The sequence below is a fragment of the Thermobia domestica genome, chromosome 11, assembly GCF_964235325.1.
Source record: "Thermobia domestica chromosome 11, izTheDome1.hap1.1, whole genome shotgun sequence".
NCBI lineage: Eukaryota > Metazoa > Arthropoda > Insecta > Zygentoma > Lepismatidae > Thermobia > Thermobia domestica.
In genome coordinates this window covers 10530786-10557464 of record NC_137464.1, presented here as the reverse complement: position 1 = coordinate 10557464, position 26679 = coordinate 10530786, and the positions used below count along the sequence as shown (strand labels likewise).

At 37.5% G+C, this 26679-nt stretch overlaps 1 protein-coding gene across 5 annotated transcripts in view; it reads right to left on the bottom strand.

The window, feature by feature from the left end:
* pnt (ETS transcription factor pointed) overlaps window positions 1–26663 on the bottom strand; it is a 416779-nt gene extending 390116 nt beyond the window's left edge. For 3 of the 5 annotated variants that reach the window (XM_081730010.1, XM_081730013.1, XM_081730011.1), the window contains exon 1: window positions 5929–6044. In XM_081730010.1, the coding sequence (XP_081586136.1) occupies window positions 5929–5959 (31 nt within the window). In that variant the 5' untranslated portion in view covers window positions 5960–6044. Of the gene's footprint in view, window positions 1–5928; window positions 6045–26494 lie in introns of those variants that run through there. The other 2 variants (XM_081730015.1, XM_081730014.1) reach the window with 2 other exon arrangements.
* Window positions 26664–26679: the final 16 nt, after the last annotated feature.

The following is a 26679-nucleotide window of genomic DNA, read 5'->3' as shown; positions in this document are numbered from 1 at the left end:
TAGGTTGTATGAAATAATATATACACGTTTCACTGCAGGCTTTGTAACCTTACTTTCTGATCAATCCTCGTACACCAATAATCAAATTATGTTTTACAACACTGTTGAAGGGAGAACAAATTTTCCATCTTGGAGAATCCTGAAGGTTCTGGCTTTCTTATAGTAGGACAAAATGTCCTTTTTAGTCCTTGTCTTCGATAACAGGACGTTAAATTGAATTTCAATAAGTCTTGAGTGAGTTTCCGCTTTACAAATAACGTTTAATATGATTTTTCCATTTCCGTTTTAACCCAATTTATAATAGTGTTAGCTTCCTCCTTTTTTTTTTTTACTTTCCAAAGATCCGTATAACATCCATAAAAAAAACCGAACCAACACCAAAAAGTTCATTTTACTGTACTTCTTTGAGTTGTCAGTAGCAAGCTTTCTAAACAAAGGTGGGTTGTCAGTTTTTATTACCCAAAACTGTGCATTCATTTGGATTTATAATCATTGCTTCTAGTCCCAGATTCGATTTAAGGTGGGAAAATAGCGACTTTGAAAATAAAACGTAAACATTCCCCAGTGTTCAGGAGATGTTATCTACAGTGTACTGAGCATAGTGGGTCACGTTCTGTTGACCCACGACCCACTCACAAATCTTGACCCACGGACTCACGTCATCTCTGCGGCTGGCTACACAAAAATCCTAGATCGTAATGCAACGAAATTTCACTAATTTTCTAATCTACGCCGCTCCTTAAACGTGAGAAATGTGGATGCACCTTGTATAAAAATGAAATATTTATGATCAATTCTAAAGCTTCAGTAAACTAAGAATGACATCACACTTTGCCGTGATACTAGTACTCGGTGATTTCTGCTGTGTTGATACAGCGTACTTAAACATGAGATAAAAAACAAATGCAGTCCACTCCACTTATAGCACAAGTGTTTATCATTAAATACATATCAGAGGTTACAGCATGATGCATTACCTAGAATAACATCACAAATAATATACGCTACAAAAGAACGCGAATAGTACTTTATATGGGTAGATAACAAAACAGCAGCCATAACATGTTATTTCGTCGAGTTCCTGATTTCAAGGAAGACAACCGAGGCCTCTCCTGAGCATTTGTGGAGTTTTCCTCACAAAAGTAAACTGCAGCTCCATTGGAAATGGGACTTCTGCAGTGTTGTCAGATGTCGGGAAATTTCCCGCAAAACGGGAAATTATTAGCACTGACGGGAATGTGGGAAATTCTAGTTTAAAATGGTGAATTCTGTCAATTTTTCTTCCTTTTCATATTGTCTCTTTCTCACTTCTTATCTTCATCTCTTTGTACATGAATACATGGATTGGAAACGTCTTTGAAGGTCAAAAGAACCAGAACAGCAAGAGAGGTTTATAAACCGAACCAAATACAACTGATTGTTAATGGCGCAAATATCCATTTTCTGCGAGAAGAGAGGAAGGGTTTATGGCCCTCTGCTTACTATATTTGTTATGGCCAATCATTCACGAAATGGTAGGGTGAAGTGAGAGGAAGGAGGGAAGGATATAATGCTTGGAAGTAGCACACATACACAAAATTTGTATATTTCTATGCCAAATGTACTACAGATAGAAAATAGAAGGATGGCCCTATAATACATTTCTCCTCCCGCAGGAAAAGATGTACTTCTGATTGATTGTTAACAGTTATTTGACTTTAATTTGAAATTATTAATATAATAATTAATTACTAATTAATATTTTTCTTGGCGGGAATTTTGCAAGCGATCGGGAAATTTCAGGGCTTTGAGCGGGAAGTCTGTTATTTTGAATGTGACAACACTGGCTTTCTGCGCAGGAATCTGAAATTGGTGCAGTGGAGAAAAATTTTGAAGTTTGATAATAAGTGTTGCGACTGATAGCTAACACGTGACTTCCAAATGGTGTGGGCAGAGTTAACGTTGCTGATAACAAATAGCTCGTGATAACTCTGACGAGAGAATAACAACAAAGTTATGGTAATATATTTGTTTGAATGAGGTAATATATTGAAAAATTTCACACTATAGTTTAAATATGCACACGTTATAAGGTTATGTTTCAACCGAATTTAGCATCCGGTGTTGAAAAAAAAAAATGCGAATAAATAGTATTGACAGAATTGGTAAGATGAAAACGCCAGAATCCGCTGAAAACCCATGAACGTCAAGCTGTCAGCAAACCTTACACAGCAAGCAGGGACTCTTCAAATCAGTGGTGAACGCATTACGACTAAGCAGCCGCACTTCTCTATTAGAGTCCATGGCAGACCCGTATCCACGGAGGGTCTAGAGGGGACCGGACCCTCCCTAAAATTTTCACGGTAGGCTTGCAAATTGAACTGTAATATGGTGAACTATAATATCGTTGGATCGTCCCTCGTAACTTCTACCGGGCCCCCCTTACATTTTTGAGCTGGCTACCGGCCTGGTAAATGATGTACGAAAAAGGAGGTATCCAAAGCTTCTACTGTTCCTTGAGCAAGGCAATATAGAAAACCAAATATTTATTATAATCAGAAAAACAAGAATTTTAGGAATGATCCAAGAAAAAACAATTAAAAGATTCCGATCTTCGCCAAGAATATTAGAAATGATCCCCCCCCAAAAAAATGGATCAAAAGATTGTGATCTTGGGCAAGAATTTTAGGAATGATCAAAAAATGGATCAAAAGATCGTGATCTTGGGCAAGAATTTTAGGAAAGATCAAAAAATGGATCAAAAGATTGTGAAAATGAAATGAAATCTTTGAGTTTTACGTCCCACGGTTATGCCGGTTAGGCTAAAGAAGACGGTGATAATGAGTAATGAATGAAATGGTGGAATGAAGAAAGTGGGAGGAAACGGGAGAACCCCGAGAAAACACACGCACACGGTGTTTGTCCACCACAAAGTTCACTTGGCGGGAGCAGGGTTTGAACCCGAGACCCCTAGCACCAGAGGTGAACGCTCTACCACTGAGCCACCGCGGCCCCCAAAAGATTGTGATCTTGAGCAAGAATTTTAGGAATGATCAAAGAATGGATCAAAAGATTGTGATCTTGGGCAAGAATTTTAGGAATGATCAAAAATGGATCAAAAGATTGTGATCTTGGGCAAGAATTTTAGGAATGATCAAAGAATGGATCAAAAGATTGTGATCTTGGGCAAGAATTTTAGGAATGATCAAAAGATTGTGATCTTGGCCAAGAATTAGTTCTTGGATGAACGGCTACAAAATTTTTGAACGGCCCCTAAACTGAGTTTTCGTACTTTTTACGGAATAAGCACATCGTACTGAGTTAAGTTTGGGTAAGGTTACAAGATATGTAGTTCTCCAGATATAAGGCCTACAAGAAAATTTTTGCCTGAAATATATTGCATCTTTTGATCCAATAACGCGTGTCTTGAAATGATAATAGGGGCCACGGTGCCTTAGTGGTAGAGTGCTCACCTCTGGTTCGTGGGTCCCTGGTTCGATCCCCATGCAAGGGAGTTTGTGGTGGACAACATCGTGTCCGTGGGTTTTATTGGAAAACTCCTGTTTCCTTCCATCTTCTCATTCCACCAATTCTTCCATTATCATTCACTTAGTCTTAATAATCGTCTCCTTTAGCGTATAGGGTATAATTGTGGGACGTTAAACTGACAGTTTTTTTTTTAAATATACGAGGTTGGGTCAATTAAGAAGTTTCCATACGACACGGTCTTCAGTTAACCTTTTCGTCTTCTTTCTCTTTTTCCTTCCGTTATACCTTTTATCTATTCATTCATGATACAGTTCCTTCACAGCTTATGCCTCAAACAAATTCCCTTACATAATAATAATAATAATAATAATAATAATAATAATAATAATAATTTTCTCCCCTACTATCCCTGGATTTTCTCACTTATTTTCCGTCCGACAAAGTTAATTTTCTGCAATCTTCTCGACACACACACACATTTTATCAATCTTTTTCTTATCTCTTTATTCAAGGAAACACAAAATGGACTTAAATATTTGCTTCCTCATCCCTATCTTGTCATTTATTTCACTTCCCACTTCATCTTCGCTAATAATACACATACACTGAGAAAAAAACTAGTGTCGTACGTAAAAACGTAGGTCATGTGTAAATCCTGTAGTTTTTGGACTTAATGTACAGCAAACGTATAACTAAAAAAAAAGTATATTTTATACGTACTTTCTGAATAAGTGTTTCGAATAAACGTTCTTTCCGTACGAACGAAAGAACTGTATATAGACGGTTTGGATCTCACATACAGATGGACGTATGTAACATATAACTGACGTATTTAACATACGTATATGTACGTAATATACAGAAGACTGTTAGATGTCAGACATCCTGCAATGGCATGATATACCATCTCAGCGGGAAAAATATGTAGCATATGGATAACGTATGCTTCGCTCTGATTTCTGTAATAAACATAAGGATTCCGTATATTTGTACAATATACCGATGTCCAGATAAGGATTTTTCTCAGTGCATAGCAGACAATAAAAACTGACACCTAACATAAAGAAGAACAATACGAAAAATGGATCTGCTTATACAAGCATGAGTAGTCCAATTTTTATTTAATTCCTTCTCTCCCCCTAACAAGTGCCAAAGATATCCGATCGGCAAGTTTGAAAAGGTGGCAGCGCTGCTGTTTAATTGATAAAATAGAAACAGTCGCTGCGTCTTTTATCAAGTTGTTTACTTGTTTATGTAAATTCCATTAAAAAGAATTGTCTTAGTGATTGGCTGGGATTGATGGCAATTCTGAAAACATCATATCTACAGAGATAGAGCAGTTGGTAGTAAGTATTCTAAGTAATTTGGCAGAATATCTCTGAATAAGTCTCTTTTGTAATGAATTTCTCTACAAAGAGCATCTAGGGTTGCCAACCGTACGGTATTTTACCGGACAGTTTGGTTTTTGACCTCCTTGCCTGGTGTCCGGTACGAGCTCAACACCGGACGTTGTCCGGTAATTTTTCTTATTGTAGTCCTTTTTCCTGTTCTATTCAGATTATTTTGGAGTGACAAATCTTTTATTGATGAACAGGTTAAAGCAGAGCTTATAATTCGCTTTGATATCAACCTGTTGTGCGCGGAATTTGCTAGAGTTGAGGGCAGGAAAATTTACTGAACTTATCAAAACTGCTAAAGGTCAACAAAAGTACATTTTCAAGAGCGCAGCTAGGACTGTTTCATCTTCAGCTACATCTTCCAATTAAATACTGTATTCAGATTCAGTAAAAGTACATAGGTAGTATGAGACATTCCCAGATCCAGCGAAGCTGGTAAGACTTATTATTTACCATAATTTCATTGCCAAAGGCCTATTTGCTTTTTTGCTTTAAATACGATGCATTATTGATCATTGACTACAAAAATTACAGGTGCCGACTCAACCAAAACTAGAATAAGTTTAATATATTCTTCAAAAGTAACTGAAGATATTAAATTCCAACTCCGAAACGGTCAATTTTATGTGAAATAACCACTTTCACGTTGTTCACATTTTTGACGTGCTATGATGTCAGAATCTTAAGAATATACGTACTCCAGGAGGGTGCTCGGTATTTCCATATTCAAAAGTTGGCATCCCTGACGTGCACTTTTGCTAGTGATTGTACAACTCACCGCCCAATTCTATCTGACAAGTTATCACTTCTGTAAAACTTCGTAAAATTTCGAAAACACGCACACTACACAGCTTTGTGTACAATAATTCTAATCACAAAATCCTCCATCACCACTGCACACCTCAAACCACCATTTCCATAAACACAATCGTATCGTGTGTGGCATATAAAAAGCGTAAGTCAAGGTCACCAAACTTCATTCATCCACGTCCAGCAGGTGTGGGTGGATATGATAGCAACAACAAATACATGTTGATCCCGAAGGAATTAACAAGTTACTTACATGCATTCAATGAACAATCCGATGCATCCATCTTTGTTCCGCGCGAAACGAAATAACACTGTCTACATGAAAAGCTTCACAGCGCAACTGAACATTCGACAACAGATAACTCGTTATCTTATCTCGCTTCCAATACTTCACGAGATAACTTATGCCTTGCTAACTGGACCAGAAGCAACGCATAATCATTTAGCAATGATACGAGGCCATATTTACTACACACGGTGCTTCAAAAGTTAATTAACCAAAACCGGGTCAGTAAAATTCTAACACAAAACATTTGGGAACTAAACAAATCTCTCTCTTGCCCAGCAGACAACGAAGATCCATGGTCGACCAGACGATTCATAGCCCTTTTAGGATTTATTGTAACGTTTGTTATCATGGAGTAATGTTGTGTTTGACCGCTTATTTGGGTCCTATAACAGGCATTTAAGCCGGGTTCTTTTTATTGGTCAAGTCAAGTATGAACCAAAGAACAACTCCAATGCATTTTGGATTCGATGGTCACCTTGGGGGCGCAAAGTGGGTGCATGACAATGTTTTTCTTTTCTAAAGGCAAATTTCAAAAATTTTTCACGCCCTTAGTTTTCAAGATATCAGGTCGAAATTTTGCATACGGATTGTGTGTACCCTTGAGTATTTCTTTCTTTCTTTCTTTTTCTTTTCTTTTTTTTTGAGATGCTACGTAAACCCGGGCCTGGACCCGAGAGGACGATTTTTTTAGTAAGGTTTCCGGTTAGTCCCGAATTTCCCGGTTTAAGTGTATGATACGGACATGTGAGTGGTACCGTTGGAAAGGACACGTTATACTGAAGAAAATGGCGTTTGATCCATGACCCTACCCCACATAGTAATGACGCAGTGAAAATTTTAGAACATATATATATATATATATATATATATATATATATAGGTTATCTTCAGACTTTCAAAAAAAAAATCCACCCTTTGTTTTCAAGATACAAGATTGAAATTTTGCACACAAATCGTGTACACAACCACGTATTTTTCAAGAGATTTTTAGTTCCTTATACGAACCCTGGTCCGAGATAGAAGAAAGCAAAAAATTTGATTTTTTTTTCGAAAAAACTCCCGGTTTTCCACGATTTTCCTGTTTCTGGTGTATAATACGGACAAACGAGTGGTGCCGTTGGAAAGGATACTCTGAACGAGCTATGAACCATGATCCTATGATGAATAGCACGATAAATAATAGTAGGCTGTTTGACTGAAAATCTAAAATTTACCTCAAAAAGTGGGAATCCCAAAAGGGATAGTTGATAGATGAATGGTCAGCACATTGCTCTCCCCGCCGTCGTTTCTAAGGTTTTGGACAGGTAGCACGCACTAAATGCATATATGATAAGCAATAAGCTACACGGGACAAGAATTGTGCACAACTGAAAGAATGCTCAAGTCACGAAAAGGAATACTCGTGACAAGCTACAGGAGAAAAGGTTAAATTTATGGAAGTTGGAAAATAACTGGCAAGTATGCTGCGTTTGCCTGATTCGACCCAACGTCATATAAGATACCTTATTCAACGGTAGTGTAAACTCAGTAATTACAACCTACATTACACCTAAAAGAACTAAAGTACTATTAAGAGCCCTGTTTTCTTCTTACGTTAGCCTGGTTGGTTAGTTTGGTCCCTTATAGCACCGAGACTGGATAAGACAACCAACCAATCTGGTATCGTGATTCTCAACTAAGGTTCACATGGATACTCAGAAATCTACGATAGCTTAGTGTAAAGAGGCCTCATCCCGGCGAAATTAAAATACCGATAATTTTACAGCAATTATGTGATATCTTCAAATAGATAAAAGATAATTGAAATATGGAACAAGAGCGCCCTAGACAATATTATTTTGCGTGAGGTGCCGTTATCACAAGTCACCTAGTGGCTTTCCGTTTTCAGCCGTTTAGAAACGCGAAAATAAATGCCGATTTTCAAAATGGCTCGAAATCGAAAGCAGATAAGTGAGTCGTGATAACGGTATCTCATGTAAAATAATGTTGTCTAGGGCGCTCTTGTTCCACATTTCAATTATCTGTTATCTATTTGAAGATATATAATTGCTGTAAAATTAGCAGTATTTTAATTTCGCCGGGATGAGGCCTCTTAATGTGATTATGTATAGTGCAAGGGGTCCCTGCTTCGATCCCAGGCCATGTTAGTTTGTAGTGAACATCGTGTGCGTGAATTTTCTCATGGTCTTCCATTTCCTCCCATATTTTCATTCCACCAGTTCTTAAATAATAATTCACTTTCATCGATCATCTATCTCCTTTAGTATTACAATACTTCATTTCAAAGGAAAAAGAACACTTTTATATATAAATCAATAAATAAATGGGCTGAAAAAATCAAAGATGGCGCAGGCACTGCACAATCATAACATTTTCAGTTATATCTGTCGAACTGTTCCGTTATCCAAAGCAACAATCTTTCGTTGTTCGTGGATTAAGAAGCTTAAGCTATGATAATGGTCCTCCGTTAGGAATTTCTCTTTATACTTTCAACATGAAAAAATGTCAATCATTTACTAATGACAAGGAAGTAAATTTGAAAACAACTTTCTGACAATCACAACTTTTCAAACAACCGTACAAACTCAATCAGCGTGCCCCCTTACAGATACTTAAAAATAAACACGTGTCCGTTAGGAAACAAGTCAATCTATTTAAAAAAATTAAATTAAATTAAAAAATGGAACATTGCCCAAAAATTGAAATTATTATTCTATTCTATAGATTCACCCAACAATCGTACCCTCATCACATTTGACAACTGAATTCTAAAAATATAGAAGAAATCAACGAATGTAAGCAATCAAATTGTCTGACCACTTGAAACAATATGGCGCTCATCGAGTAGTTGACTGAAACTGTAATACTTAAGAGAAGGTGTCAATTTAGTATATAGACTATGTAAATAAAAAATCTAATCAAAAAGTTTACATTTCCTACCGTAACTACAAACAACTCAATAATCCTAAAGAACGTATTTTTCCAGATAAAAGAAATACGGGAATCTTCAACAGAATTATGCCCTTAATTGTCTCAACTTTAGGAAAACTATAGAATGCTTGCGAAATCCTAGAAGGATGTTTCCGTATTTAATACTTTGAATATATATATATATATATATATATATATATATATATATATATATATATATATATATATATATATATATATATATACACATTAGGGCTGTGGGATTAATAAGGTGACACTATTGTCAGATGTTCTCAAAATAGGAACAGTACTTATCTGTAATTAACGTGTATTCAATATGTAATGAAATGAAATCTTTAAGTTTTACTTTCCATGGTTACGCCGGCTAGGCTAAAGGAGACGGTGATGATGAGAAATGAATGAAATGAAGAAAGTAGGACGAAACGGGAGAACCCCAAGAAAACCCACGCACACAGTGTTTGTCCACCACATAGCTCACTTGGCGTGAGCTACAATCGAACCAAGTACCCCATACAACAGAGGTGAACGCTCTACCACTAGGCCACCGCGGCCCCATTATTTAATATGTAATTAAGGGCTGAACTAGTGATTAGTGGAATCCCTAATGCCACATATTTTAATAATTACTAACTGAAATGCTCGGAGAGAATAAGGTTTATGCAAAAATCTTGGAAACTAAAGAAATGGTTGAAATATATAACACGATAACCAATGGAGGAAACGGGAGAATCTGGGAGGAAACGGAAGTATCCGAGAAAACCAACAGGCACGATGTTATCCACCATAAACTTACTTGACCGGGGATTGAACCACGAATCCCACACACTAGAGATAAGTGCTCTACCACTGAGCCAGTGTGCCCCTTGTAGTTGGAGGAAGGCCCACTAGCATGGTTCTAGTACTTGGAGGAAGGACCACTAGCGTGTACATAGTAGTTGGAGGAAGGTCCATTAGCGTGATTCCAGTACTTGGAGGAAGGTCTATTAGCGTGATCCTAGTACTTGGAGGTAGGGCCACTAGCGTGTACATAGTAGTTGAAGGAAGGTCCATTAGCGTAATCCTAGTACTTGAGGAAGGTCCATTAGCGTGATCCTAGTACTTGGAGGAAGGATCACTAGCTTGTACATAGTAGTTGGAGAAAGGTCCATTAGCGCAATCCTAGTACTTGAGGAAGGCCCATTAGCGTGATCTCAGTACTTGGAGGAAGGACCACTATCGTGTACATAGTAATCGGGGGAAGGTCCATTAGCGCAATCCTAGTACTTGAGGAAAGTCCATTAGCGTGATCCTAGTACTTGAACAAAGGGCCACTAGCGTGTACATAGTAGTTGGAGGAAGGTCCATTAGCGTAATCCTAGTACTTGAGGAAGGTCCATTAGCGTGATCCTAGTACTTGGCGAAAGGGCCACTAGCGTGTACATAGTAGTTGGAGGAAGGTCTATTAACGTATTCCTAGTACTTGAGGAAGGCCCATTAGCGTGATCTCAGTACTTGAAGGAAGGACCACTAGCGTGTACGTAGTAGTTGGAGGAAGGTCCATTAGCGTGATTCTAGTACTTGGCGAAAGGGTCACTAGCGTGTACATAGTAGTTGAATGAAGGTCCGTTAGCGTAATCCTAGTATTTGAGGAAGGTCCATTAGCATGATTCTAGTACTTGGAGGAACGATAACGCGGTAGGAAACAAGAATTCCGAGAAAATCCACAGACACGATCCTATCACAAATTTACGTGGTCATAGATCGAACCAGGGACTCCTCGCACCCAAAGTGAGCGGTCTATCACGGAGTCACTGTGACGCTTGCTTGTTAAAAGCTTAACGTTCCATTTCAGCACGAAGGCTGTATGAAAAGAGACCTATTATTTTAAGGGAGTCTAATCCGATACTAGGGCTTTTAGCATCTCAACCTTGAATCGAATACGGAACCACACGAATCAAAAGCATGTCCATTTGTCGCCACTTCACTATACATTCAGCCCTTACAAGGAATCAAACCGGACATCATACACACACAAAATGTATAATGCCAACATGCCTGATACCACTCCACAATTTCCTGTCAATCATACTTGTACTGCAGGACATTTTCACAGCAATTTCCATCATCTCAAAAAAAAAAAAAGTTTGAAAATTGCTAATGAACAGAAAGCATAATAATATCCACTACCTCAAAATGGCAACACAAAACTTGTTGGCAGTCATTGGCCAAGAAATAAAAATAGCTTAGTTAAAGTTGGTTGGTAAAAAATCACTTGTTCAGTAGCTATGAACATCAGAGCAGCACAACACAGCACACTTGCTAACTAACACAGCGCTCAAATTCATTCAAACACAGTTTCCCCTCTTCTTTCCTTTAACATTATAAAAAAGAAACATCGCGGTGAAGAACAGAAAACAGTTTGCATACAATTTAATATAAACTTAACACACAATATAGCAGATTGCGTCATCTTCATAAACAGTCGGAGGAAAATGAGGTCTCCAAACACGAAAAAAGTACTGACAAAAATTTTTATATATTCAATACGCAACACAGGCCTCACAGATGCGCACAGAAGCTGAGAACTAAATATGTATGCTGCTAACATCGTCAACTACAATTATCTCCACGAAGCTCAATGATCTAAACGATAAATTAATTATCTAAAAAAAGGAAAAAAGTTTTCAAATAAGGATGACACTGAAACAGATTATGGTATAATAATTAGAATGCCTGGTAGTTATATAACCATCAAAACAATACTGTTTGTTCGGTTGTCTACCCTCTCAGGATATACCGTTTTCAAATAAGGATGAAACTGATACAGATAATGGCATAATAATTAGAATGCCTGGTAGTTATATAACCATCAAAAGAATACTGTTTGTTCGGTTGTCTACCCTCTCAGGATATACTGATACAAATGTTAAAATTTAACGCTCCTCTTTAGAATTCATAGTACAGGGTTTTCATAAAGCCTGGACGGATTTAATTTGCTTATAATTTTCATAAAAATGCTCATAATGAAATCAAATAAAGTGCAAACGGTAGCGGAAGGATTAAATTTTTAGTTGTCAACACTGTTAGATAAGCGGCAACTCTGAACACGTTGAGAGAGGGAGAGGGAGGGCAAGGGTCAGTTTCTTACCAAATTCCATCCATTGTTGTTTCAATGTTGACACAACTGTCGTGTTTGGGGCACGGAAAACCCAAAGGAATTTGAGACACATGAGAGAGATAGCCCTAAAGTGAACGTTTGGTGCGCTGTGTCCTATGATCATCTGATTGGACCGTTCTTTTTTTGAAGAGGAGACCGTGAATGGAGATTCGTACCTGGATATGTTGCAGAAATACCTCATTCCGGAACTTGAGGCACGTGGAATCCAGAACGACATCGTGTTCCAACAGGACGGGGCACCCGCTCACTATGCAATCAAGGTGAGACAGTTCCTTGACGAGAAATTCCCTAACCGATGGATTGGCCACGGTGGCCCGACCGCTTGGCCGCCAAGATCACCCGACCTTACCCCCTGCGACTTCTGGCTTTGGGGTCATGTGAAAACGGAAGTTTATGCAAAGAAGCCAAGTAGTTTGGAGAACTTAAAGGACAAAATCAGGGCGTCTGGGGCTGGCATTTCGGATCAAACACGGCGGAACGCTGTGAGTGGATTCCAGCGCCGCCTACGCGAATGTGTGGACGTAAATGGCGCCCAGTTGGAGGTGTGGCGGTGAATGAACTGAGCTGGTGCAGATTACAGGTAAAAATTTAATCCTTCCGCTACCGTTTGCACTTTATTTGATTTCAATATGAGCATTTTTATGTAAATTATAAGCGAATTAAATCGTCCATACTTTATGAAAACCCTGTATATGAAATGTTAATCTATAGTTTCTGCTGGAATTCGAACCACCGCCATGCATTCAATTTCAAAGCGATCCCACTGGGAATTGAACCCGGGACTGTGCAGCAATGGTAAGCGAGCAAGTTGCCAGACTAGCAAGAAGAACGGTAGCAGACGTTGAAGTTTCAAATATGATACTGTAATTGAATAGTTTATTCTACAGTCTATGATTTGTTGAGGTTATTATAATGGAACAATCCTTATATCAATCGAAATGGAACAACACTTTACGCTGAAATTGTTAACAATAACAACAGGGGGCAGCACGGTAGGTCATTGGTAGCGCATTCACCTGTGGGACGAGTGGTCGCTAGTTTGTGGTGGACATCGTGCGGTGGGTTTTCCCACACTGTTTTCTCCCACATTTCCATTCCACCAATTCTTTTATTATAATCCCTTTCATTAATCAACCATGTCCTTATACATAATGGACATAACCAGTGGCGAATGTAGCCTGAGGCCGGGGGGCTTAGGCCCCCAGTTTTTTGAGTAACAAAAATAATTTAAGCTACTATTTATATATTTTTGAAAGTTCATAGTAAACTTATGATATACCTATCATAGTCTGGGTTCTGACTGCCCCCCCCCCCGTTTTTACCTTCTAGAAGCACCACTGGGCATAAGCATCTAAATCTTAACAGAAAAGATACAGCAAAAGATTGCCTATATACCTCAAGTCCTAAAAGTGACTAACAAGTAGTAGTCAGTAGTATTGTTCATGAGAAGAGACAATGTTTTCTCGTTTTTATATATAAAATTTAAACCCTGATTATTTCCTCCTTCAGAGGCCTCGTCACAGCGAAATAAAAATACCGATAATTTTACAGTAATTATGTGATATCTTTAAATAGGTAAAAGATAATCGAAATGTGAAACAAGAGCATCCTAGACAATATTATTTTGCATGAGGTATCGTTATCACGAGTCAGTACCTTTCTGTTTGCAGCCATGCTGAAACGCGAAAATAAATGCCGATTTTCAAAATGGCTGGAAATCGAAAGAACATAAGTGAGTCGTGATAACGGTATCACATGTAAAATAATTTTGTCTAGGGAGCTCTTGTTGCACATTTCGATTATCTTTTATCTATTTGAAGACATCACATAATTACTGTAAAATTAGTGGTATTTTAATTTCGCTGTGATCAGGCCTCTTAATTTCACCTAGAAGTTGGAATTCACCTTCGCGCAACGAAAGATCCACAGAAAGTGTAATGGAACACAATTCAAACTATATTTAATGCTAAGAGTTGCAAGTTATTTTAGGTAACAAATCATCTCAAGAGGGGCATTCCTCTAACCCACGTAGCAATATTTTAATATACTAAGTATATAATTAAAGGTAACTGAATTTTCTTAGCCTATATAAGGATACATATATAGCGCAGGAGCGCACCCACGGACCCCCCCCCAAAAAAAAAACTTATAGCTATACTCATAAAACGTATAGCTCAACATACACTTGCACTCAATAAAACTAAACTGGTTTAACAGGGAAACGATTGATGTAGCATGAAAATTTGATCTTAAACTTGATCTGTTTTCTTTCTCTTACAAAAACAATCTTGTTCCATCATTTTTCCCCCTGAAAATATAGGTGGACATGTTTTAGAATTACTTATAGTCTTTTCGGGTGCACAATAATATCCGTTCAATACTACATTGACGCAGCGGCTTGCGTATTGGATCTCCCAAAGTTTTAACCTCTCCCAATAAAAATTTCTGGGTGCGCGACTGACTCTTGTATATAAAACACGCAAGGTTTATCTCGTTTTCTCTACAGAAAGCCGCAATATTTTTTGTTAACTACTATGGCTCATGAAAACAGTCTCAGCTGCCGTCAATAGTACAAAACTGTTGCCTGATTGATCAGTATGGCCAGAGACATAATTTATTTAATTCGAAGACATGGGAGATAAAATTACCTTTGATATTCTAATATATTTGTTAGGGTCTCATTGAACCTTTCACTCTATTTTCTAAGCTACTTGGACGAAGGCCCACTAGGGTGATTTTAGTAATTGGAGGAAGGCCCATTAGCGTGATCTTAGTATTTGGAGGAAGGCCCACTAGCGTGATCTTAGTACTTAGAGGAAGGCCACTAGCACGATTATAGTACTTGGAGGAAGGCCCACTAGCGTGAATTTAGTACTTGGAGAAAGACCTACTAGCGTGATCCTAGTACTTGGAGGAATACTCATTAGCGTGATCTTAGTATTTGGTGGAAGATCACTAGCACGATTTTAGTACTTGGAGGAAGGCCCACTAGCATGATTTTAGTACTTGGAAGGACTACTACCATGATTTTAGTACTTGGAAGAAGACCCACTAGCGTGATTTTAGTACTTGGAGAAAGGCCTATTAACGTGATCCTAGTACTTGGAGGAAGGTCCATGAGCATGATCCTAGTATTTGGAGGAAGGTCATTAGCATAATCCTAGTATTTGGAAGAAGATCCATTAGCGTGATCGTAGTACTTGGAGGAAGGCCTACTAGCGTCATCCTAGTACTTGGAGGAAGGCCCACTAACGTGATCTTATTACTTGGAGAAATGCTCATTAGTGTGATCGTAGTACTTGGAACTAATATATTTATAGTATGGCAAAACCGTAATTAACAAATAACTTTAAAAAGAGCAACTGTCTGATAACATTTTGTTGATTTTTTTAAAACTATCTTGCAGATTCGAGGACCCCCATCACCCCCTTGGATCACCTTGGAGCGTGTTGCGTAATGGTCTTGTTGTCCAGACGAGAAATGTCTTGTCCCGTAAGCAAATACAACGAGCCAGAAATATCCCAATTTGAGAGCCGGAATCCCGGGACCAGGCTCAATTGCCCTTGAACTCAATTAACAGGGATCCATGTGAGCGCGAGTAATGAAAGTGACTATACGAGCCAGGGCCAGACCTCAACGAACTTCAGTTGAAACATGGCCATATCCAAGCACTACACGACTTATGAACAAAACTTTGGCAAACACAAAAAAGCTATTCTTTTTTTTTTTCCCTTAACAATAAACCACCCTGACTGTTCTGAAGACAAATTTGACAGGAGAAGATCGCAATGATGACTCAAGGGTGCACCCTGTCGGTTGACTTAATAATAACCAAAGCGCCTCATTCAGAAAACAAAGGAACACACATGGCAAAGGGAGGGGCAAAGAAAAAGGGAAAAAAGGCGTGGGTGGATCTCGAAAATGCACTGGAAAAGCACGGTTTTCTGGAGGCAAGAAAGAAAAAAGAAGAAAAGCTAAAAAAAAAAAAAAAAAAAAACTGGTCATGTTTGTTCCAGTGTTGAAGACCATCTGCTGTGAGCCGTTGGGACTTCTCCTTCCCCAGGGGTCAAGGCCATCTCAACTGAGCTACTCAACCGCACCACTCGAGCAACACGAAATGTCACTGATACCACTCTGTCTCCAATGTTGCCAGGTCTGATATTTCAACGGAACGGCCGTCCGTTGGGGATTTTCTCTTTTTTTTATTTATTATTATTATTAATTGAACTACAAACAAGAAACTGGAAGAGGATTAAAAAAAAAGCTAACACGCAGGACTACTTGCCCTGCTGTTAATTCTCATGCAAGACCACGCACGGACTGGAAGGGGAGGAGAAAACATGTGTTGGGTCTTTTTAATACCTTCCACAGGTTATCTTTCTCTGTTACTATTTCTATACACTTCCTCTCCCCCTTTCAAGTCCTGCCGCACAGATCTTGAATTATCACCAACTATAATGTTGAAACGGTTCATTGTACTACAACTTCAGCTATTTATATGATGCGAGAAAAAAATTATGCAAATCATTTAAAAAATCTTCTTAACTTGTGTTAAATGTTGCAAGACAACAATACACTCTAAGATCATTCCCACTTTTTTTTAAAAAAAAAATTACTCAACAACGTAAAGAGAATAAATAATAATAATAATAATAGTAATAATAATAATAATAATAATAATAATAATAATAATAATAATAATACAAAGATGAGTCAAAACCTGAAAAATGCTTTTACATGAACCAATAATTGTTAAATAGTGCAAAAATTTTTGTCATACAAGAAAGGATTTGGTAAAGGGTTATTAGTTTATGTAATAGCATTTTTTAGTGAAAACAGTTTATTTAACAACATCTTTTAGTGGAAACAGTTATTAATTTATGTAATATTTTGTAGTGGAAACGGTTATTAATTTATGTAATAGCATTTTGTAGTGGAAACGGTTATTAGTTTATGTAATAACATTTTGTGGTGACAACAATTATTAGTTTACTTAATAACATTTTGTAGCAGAAGCAGTTATTAGTTTATGTAATAGCATTTTGTAGTGGAAACGGTTATTAATTTATGTAATAACATTTTGTAATGGAAACGATTATTAGTTTATGTATAAACATTTTGTAGTGGAAACGGTTATTAATTTATGTAATAACATTTTGTAATGGAAACGGTTATGTTTATGTAATAGCATTTTCTACAGGAAACAGTTATTGAAATATTTAATAACATTTTTAGTGGAAATAGTTATAAATTTATGTAATAGCATTTTGTAGTGGAACCAGTTAATATCTTGTAGTGGAAACAGTTATTAGTTTATGCAATAGCATTTTGTAGTTGAAACAGTTATTAGTTTATGCAATAGCATTTTCTAGAGAAAACAGCTATTGGTTTATTTTGTAGTGGAAACGGTTATTAGTTTATGTAATAACATCTTGTAGTGACAACAATTATTAGTATATTTAGTAACATTTTGTAGTAGAAGCAGTTATTAATTTACATAATAACATTTTGTAGTGAAAACGGTTATTAGTTTATGTAGTATCATTTTGTAGTGGAAACGGTTATTAATTTATGTAATAGCATTTTGTAGTGGAAACAGTTATTAATTTATGTAATAGCATTTTGTAGTGGAAACAGTTATTAGTTTGTGTAATAGCATTTTGAAGTGGAAACAGTTATCAGTTTATGTAAGAGCACTATCAAGGTACTACTTGTCTCACTTCATATGTTTTTGATATTCTTCATTGTCTCGACTAAAATAAAAAAAAGTGGGGCTGGGCGCAGGGAAGAGCTGTAATTTCAAGTAAGAGTAGAGGAATAATTAACATATTTTCCTTCAGAATCGGAAGTTTAGCCTATGAGATATGCAGCCCACCAAACACTGTTGCATTGTGGGTTTACGCTCACGAGGAGTTTATATTCGACATAGTATTCATTTGTGCTGTACGGGTACACATAGCCTACGAGATATGCAGCCCAAAAAACATTTCTGTATTGTGGGTTTACGTTCACCAGGCGTTAATATTCGACATTAAATTCATTGCTGTACGGATACATATAGCTTACGACATACGCAACTCACCAATGACTTTGAGGGGGCACGGTGACTCAGTAGAGCCCCCCCCTGCTGGTCTAGTGGCTAGTATGTGCGCCTTTTGTGTACGGGCTCCCGGGTTCGATTCCCGATGGGAGAGCCTTTGGAATTTTAACTCTCCTCGATATTTCTGTGTTCGTGTCCCTGTCTTTTTACGTTACTGGAAAAACAAGTTAAACGAGTAAAAGCGAGTAAAATTAAGTAGAAACCTAGTAATAAATAGATAAATAAGTTAATGAGGCACGTTCGGTGAATCAGTTAACTTAAAATTGGTAGAACATTCACCTCTGATGCCTGGAGTCCCTGGTTCGATCCCAGCTCGTGCAAAGTGGGCTTTGTGGACAAACAACGAGTTCGTAGGTTTTCCATTCTTTCCAATATTGCATTCATTTTTCACTATCACCGTTTCCTTTAGCCTAGGCGGCATATAAGTGAAACGTAAAACTGAAATATTTCATTTCCAATGACTTTGAAATACAAATACAAATAATGGTGTGTACCTATTTTAATAAGTTCAGTTCTGAATAACATTGTTGATGTATAAAAACGTAAATCACAGCCAATATGCAACTTCTGTAGAAACTATCTGGTCAAGTATAATCAGTGGCGTATTTAGAGGGGGTTCCGGGCTTAAGTCCCCTCCAGAAATCTTACTTACTATAGTAAAGTATATGAAATATCTTGCAGAATTTTCACATTTTCAGGCAAAGCTCCCCCCTCCCGAAAGTTCGCAAAGCCCCCCGAAACAAAATCGTAAATACGCCACTGAGTATAAGACAGATTGGAACATGAAACTCACAAACTACTTTGTTGACTCTAACATTGTTGTACAGTCGCACGAAGCACATACTATGACAGCCTAGTTTTCTTATTATTATTTCTGCGTGAAACAAAACCTCACTGGCACACGCAGACTAATTGGGTTACCCACCCATTAACATTTAATGTCACAAAACACACAAATAAATTTACGAGCAACAAATGTTTATTCATGATAAGCCATAAGCATCCCGTGAAGAGGCTTGAATGTCGCACAAACTCACAAGCTACGCATTATCTATGTGGTCGACCGCTGAATAAACCAAGGATCAATATTAAAAGCGCGAGGAAATGTTCCTTCAAGGACAGGTAATGGTTGAGGCAGACACTTTTCGTCGATTCGGCACCAAAAGCATTTCTGTGTAACATTACATTAACACTTTTCAGAGAAAAATGGTACATAGTTTATCATTTTGGGGGAAAAGGCCGAGTTAGAGTAATAGATTAAGGTAATAAGAATGCAATTAAATAATAATAGTATGTGAAACAATTTTATATTTTTAAAACATCATTATTCGGTTCAAAATCTCTTGTCGTCGCGAGTTCTGTCGAGGAATTTGAAGCTTAAAATATATAAAACGATAATCATGCCTGTTGTTCTGTATGGTTGCGAAACATGGTCGCTTACTCTGAGGGAAGAGCATAGACTGAAAGTATTTGAGAACAGGATCCTGAGAAGAATATTCGGACCCAAGAGGAACGAGAATGGGGAATGGCGGAAGCTTCATAACGAGGAACTACATAGTTTATACGGTTTACCCAACATTGTTAGGGTCGTCAAGTCTAGGAGGCTTAGGTGGGCAGGTCATGTACCTAGAATGGAAGAAAGTAGAAACGCTTTCAAAGTCTTGACTGGTAGACCCATAGGAAAACGACCATTAGGAAGACCTAGGCGGATGGGAGGATAATATTAAGATGGATCTCGCAGAGATAGGAATACAAAGTAGAAACTGGATCCAATTAGCTAAGGATAGAAGTCAGTGGAGAGCTTTTGTGAACGTGGCACTGAATCTCCGGGTTCCATAGGCCATAGAGTTAGTTAGTTTTAAAACATCATTAAATTTTAAAATTATAATTTTGCTACTCACTATAATTAGCGTTCTCTATGAGGCAAGATTTTTTTTTTTTAAGTTTAATATCCCATATTATGCCCTTTAGGTAAAAGACACAGATAATTACTGTAAGTGAATGTGGCATTATCTTTTGTGTTCTCGAACCGGGAATACGTGTACCAAGACACACGCACTAAACCACTAGACCAGCGGGAAGGGCACGAGACGCGAAATTTCACGCGTCTCATAGGCAAAAGTAGTTTGCTTAAGTCTTAGATAATTAGACTTTACTGTTACATGATTCAGAAACTATAAATTGATAACGTGATGTCCCGGGTTCGATTCTCGATGGGGACACTCCGTCGAAAAAATGTAAACAGCTTTTTCAGGCCAGCCATCCTGAGCGAGGTTTTTTTTATGGGTTTTCCTCATTCATACAAGGCAAATGCTGAGATGATACGTAACATACAGGTCCCATGCCGCTTTCTTCCTACCCCAATCCTTTCTTCCTTCTCTTTCCTTGAATAGTGTGATCGCCGAGGGACGTCATCTCTCATATGTCACGGGCTAACATGGCCATAGATGCCGAAAGCCCAGAAATCTAATTCCTAATCCTAATCCTAGTGAAGGGCTAACATGGCCATAGATGCCGAAAGCCCAGAAATCTAATTCCTAACCCTAATCCTAGTGACGGCCTAACATGGCCTTAGATGCCGAAAGCCCAGAAATCTAATTCCTAACCCTAATCCTAGTGACGGGCTAACATGGCCATAGATGCCGAAAGCCCAGAAATCTAATTAATAATCCTAATCCTAGTGAAGGGCTAACATGGCAATAGATGTCGAAAGCCCAGAAATCTAATTCGTAATCATAGTGAGGGCTAACATGACCATAGATGCCGAAAGCCCAGAAATCTAATTCCTAATCCTAGTCCTAGTGACGTCTTAACATGACCATAGATGCCGAAAGCCCAGAAATCTAATTCCTAATCCTAATCCTAGTGACGGGCTAACATGGCCATAGATGCCGAAAGCCCAGAAATCTAATTCCTAATCCTAATCCTAGTGACAGGCTAACATGGCCATAGATTCCGAAAGCCCAGAAATCTAATTCCTAATCCTAATCCTAGTGATGGCATAACATGGCCATAGATTCCGAAAGCCCAGAAATCTAATTCCTAATCCTAATTCTATGAAGGGCTAACATGGCCATAGATGCCGAAAGCCCAGAAATCAAATTCCTAATCCTAATTCTATGAAGGGCTAACATGGCCATAGATGCCGAAAGCCCAGAAATCTAATTTATAATACTAATCCTAGTGACGGCCTAACATGACCATAAATGCCGAAAGCCCAGAAATCTAATTCCTAATCCATAATCTTTGATAACTTAATGATATTAGCATGTTGATTAGCATTTATCAACATTTACAGATACGGAAGTCATTACACGATGCAGTACAATAATAAACATCTATAGTTTAAATATTGTTATATCACATTCTTCGTGGCCATCTGGTGATGCAGGATTCTGGTAGCTTCTAGGTGAAATTAAATACAATAATTACTTTGATACAGAAGTAATATAGTAGTGCAGTGGTTCCCAATCGGTGTCGTGAAATTTTAGGATTTAAAAGACATGAAGCATTTAATATGATAATTACATAAAATAAAATTTGAGGCAGGCTGCAAGGAAGCACGGTGGCTCAGTGGTTTAGCGCTTATTTCTGGTGCGTAGGGCCCTTGATTCGATCCCCGGCCAAGTAAGTTTGTGTTGGACAATATCGTATCCATGGATTTTCTCGGAATACTCTGGTTTCGTCCCATATCCTCCATACCACCAATTCATCCATCATCATTCACTTGCCTTAATCATCTGTCTCATTTAGCCTAAAAGGCAAAATCCTGCGACATTACAATGAAACATTTAATTTACTTATTATTATTTTCAGTAGCGTAGCCAGGATGTGTGTTTGGGGGGATGCACCAAACAAAGAACATTGTCGGAACTCTTTGGGGGGAAGCTCTTGCCCCCCTCCCTACGCCACTGATTATTTTTCAAAGAGATTGTGCCATTCCTCGTCTCCAGTGACAGCAAAAGTGTTCAGTAGAGTCTCTATTTTATAGAAACTTATATAGGCTTATACTATTAAAATCTCTATTATTAATAATTTTAAAAATCAAATATGTGTGTTGCGATGCTGTAGGCAGTCAGTAAAGGGTGTAGTCAATAATAATAATAATAATAATAATAATAATAATAATAATAATAATAATAATAATAATAATAATAATAGAAGATTAGACAACATAGTTGCAATAGACTTCGTCCAGAATAGTATTTAAATTGTAAAAATTATTGAAATGTAACAAAAAAGAAACTATGGCTATTACTAATTGACAGTTAATAACTAATTGAAACTATTACTAACAGTTAAAACACAATTTGCAATTTATACTTCATATTTACATTGTTAGCACTACCACATAACAATAAACAAAAAGCCCATTATTACCATTATTAGGGTTAAGCCTTCTATTGAATTACATCTTTGAAATTTGGGTGAAGATTCAATGAAGGGCTCACAAAAGTCTCCACTGACTTCTATCCTTAGCCAACTGTATCCACTTTCTACTTTGTATTCCTATTTCTATGAGATCCATCTTAATATTGTCCTCTCATCTGCGGCTAGGTCTTCCTAGTGGTCGTTTTCCGGTTGGTCTTCCAGTCAACACTTTGAAAGCGTTCCTACTTTCTTCCATCCTGGCTACATGACCTGCCCACCTAAGCCTTCTAGACTTGATGACCCTAACAATGTTGGGTAAACCGTATAAATTATGTAGTTCCTCGTTATGAAGTTTCTGCCATTCCCCATTCCCGTTCCTCTTGGCTCCGAATATGTTTCAGGATTTTATTCTCAAATACTTCCAGTCTACGTTCTTCCCTCAGAGTAAGCGACCATCTTTTGCAACTACACAGCAACAACAGGCATGATTATCGTTTTATATATTTTAAGCCTCAAATTCTTTGTCAGAATTCGAGACATTTAAATAGTCTTTTAAAAAAATGAGTTAAATAAAATCACTAAAATCTCAGTTCATTTCAAAGATAAAAGAAAAATGATTTCCCACTTAAATCACTGTGCTTAAGACTAAAGATGGCGCAGATATTCCACACTACATTTCCACCTTCTTCTTCTTCTTTTTTTTTAATAACCCAACAAAACCCCACGATACGACAATTTTGGAAAATAAGTCATTTAATTTAATGCAATAGTTTTAATCATCGAATTAGTTCCAGAGACATAATGAAGAGTGTTAATTGAATCTAATTTGAAGTTCTTAAATGACTCAATGCTTTTGGTGTTAAGACATTTTGTGCAATTGAAGATTTTGAATGATCGATATTAATTACAACGTCAAAAACTGAATTTGTAAGAAAACACCTGGAATCTACAATATTACTACCCTTATTCCATAGCATTTTGTACATACTATCCGGAACAGTTTCTATTTTTAACTGTTTTACTAACATCCAAAAAAGGAGTCATGGTGAAGACCCTTGAGCAGACAATAAATAAATAAAATACCATTTATTTATCCATCTATACCTAATAAACTGAAATCTTTTAGAAAGTGATGATGGATCAAATAGAGTTGGTGCATTGATGCTGTTTAATTCCCGACGTGCATTGTCCCCATCAGCAAAATAATAATAATAATAATAAACATAGCTGGGAATCGTAAGCAGATCAATTGAACCATTGAACCTGTATACTAACGCAATTATCCATTTGCCTCGATGTATTTCAACATATTTTCTACAAAACCTTTTATATTGATGGGGGCTTTAATGGAGCAGTCATCAACGAGACGATTTGCCTTCCACACTTCCTGTCACAATTCTCTCGAATAATATAGACATTCGTTATATTAATATATATATATATATATATATATATATATATATATATATATATATATATATATATATATATATATATATATATATATATATATATATATATATATATGAAATGAAAAATTGCAGTTTAACCTCCCACGATGATGTCCGTTAGGCTAACGAAGACGATGATTAAAACAAATGAATGATTACAGAAGAATTAGTGCAATGAGAATGTAGTAGGAAACGGAAGTACCCCCGAAAAACATACGGACATCATGTTGTCAACTACAAACTTACTTGGTCGGGAATCGAACCAGGAATCCAAAGCACCAAAAGCTAAGAGCTCTATCACCGTGTCCTAGAGACCTGCATGGGCCGAATTTTTCGGCCCGAGCCCAATCCAGCCCGAATGTACGTAGGCCCGGCCCAGCCCGGGCCCGAAAAGTTTTGGAGATTTTCGGCCCGAGCCCGGCCCGGCCCGATAAGTTTTTAATAATTCTTGGCCCAGGCCCGGCCCTGGCTCGATAAATTTTCAAAGTTTCATTTTGTAACATTTTTGACTGGCACACTTCTTCAACGTTTGCCTTTATTCTAATTATCGTTTACCGAATGTCAATAATTATTAAAGAATTGCAATTAATCGGCCCCAGCCCGGCCCGACCTGAAGAGAAATCAGTGTCGGCCCGCCCAAGCCCGGCCCGGCCCAAAGAAATAATAGAGTCGGCCCGCCCAAGCCCGGCCCGTGCAGGTCTCTACCGTGTCCCCATATTTTTAAAAGAATTTAACGTGTCACAATTATGCTCCGAACAGCTATCTCAGGAGATTCTCTCCGTGGCATGCTTTAAATAAACGGAACTGCGAAAGTACTGGTAACCCAGGTTGAGTCCGATCGGAGAAATGACCCGGAGTGTATTTCGTAGCTCTGGGCAGTTTTAACTTTAAGAAAGATGATGATGGTGATTATCAAAATGGTGGGGAAAAAGAAGTGTGAGGAAAAGAAAGAACATCCAGAAAATTCAAGCACATGGTGTTTGTCCACCACAAAATCCACATTATGGGAGCTGAGATCGAGCCTGGGACACCACTCACGTGAAGTGAGTGCTGTACCACTGAGCCTCTACATTTGAGAATTATTTAAGAATAAAAGTCATGTAAAAAAGTGCTTATTTGAAAAAAAAATTACTAATTCCTGTAAACAACTATTTGAAGCTTTCTTCCCTTACCTTGTACCAAAAATTTTTAGCAAAACAACTTCCTTCAAGATCCACCATCGGAATCTGTATTAGTTCATTGTGTGATAAGCCCGACTCCCTTAACGCGTCGTGGTGATAACATTCGGAAATGCAAATGCGAAATATCATTTCTCTTACATTAAAAATACTGACTGAACAGAAATTTAAACTCATTTTATAAGCCTATTTACCTTCATTACAGACGAAACATTCACTATTCGAAATTCTAAATAGTAATATTTAATAGCTATGATTATTTTTGTACTGACGAACAAAATAAAACAAATATCGTACAGCTTACACCAACCATAAGCATCTTATTTAGCCTCATGCAAAAATGACTCTCCTTCAAGGACTAAGGAAGCACCCACAAGTAATCTATTATAACCACAATTAGCACTCCGAAAACTGAATGACGCTCTCCATCTGGATAGCAGGAAAAGACTGGAAAGTGGGCGAGCCTCATCATCCCACCGTAACTGACCACTAGTCTGATATTTTTATTTATAAGTAAGCAAATATAGCAAATGTATATATCGGACATTAATTATAAACTTAAAATGTAGTTTGTAAGAACTTATACGTAATAGGCAAGTAAAAAAAACATAGTGGCTATTTCCATTACCAAAATTGTCACCTACATGAAAAAAATATCAGTCAAAAGGTTCATAATTACTTATCAAATACAAATTATTGGGTTCTCACTGCTAATTTCAAGTATGCGGAGTACTCTGCTTTAACGAACGATACAGCAGTTTTTGGTCTCTACTTTTTAATTCATAAAAGAAAAAAAATATATAATGATGATTTTATAGTTTGGTCAATAGTTAATACATGAACACACAATATATTTAATTTAACGCATTCTGCAGCACCAACCGGCAGAAATATATCTACTTCACGGGGCTGAGAAACAACGAAAAAAGAAAAACGCACATACAATTCGCAATCACTATCAAGGATTACGGCGCTTATTTCAAACACGTGCTGTACACAATGCGTTTCATTGTGAAGAAATCGCAATACACTTGTCAATTATAAAGCAACGTAAACATGAGTCTTGCCTAGATTCCAAGAAAAAGGATCGTGCAACTTTCGAAGGGAGAGGAATTATAATGTTCTCGTTAAAAATTCATGAACAAAAGAATGACATCTACTGCTTGGTTGGTCTAGATTTTAAGGAACCATTACACCGGGCGTCAACATCATCTTTTCTTGTCAAGATTTCTTTTCACACGATCGCCGTCTTCGCTCTCGTCCTGCTGCAAAGATGTAAGAAAAAAAATCACCAAAATTAAGACAGAAAATACTCACGTACCCTTTCTAGGAGCACAGGAAGGATCCGATGGAACTTCTGTACACCACACAAATACAAAACTTCAGTCTAAACTCTGTAACTATCTAATTAAACGTAAAACGAATAAAAGAGATGCACTTGCGTACCACCATATACAAACAGTGCTAAAGGTTGAGGTTATGGCTTCCTTTCTCAATGAATGAATG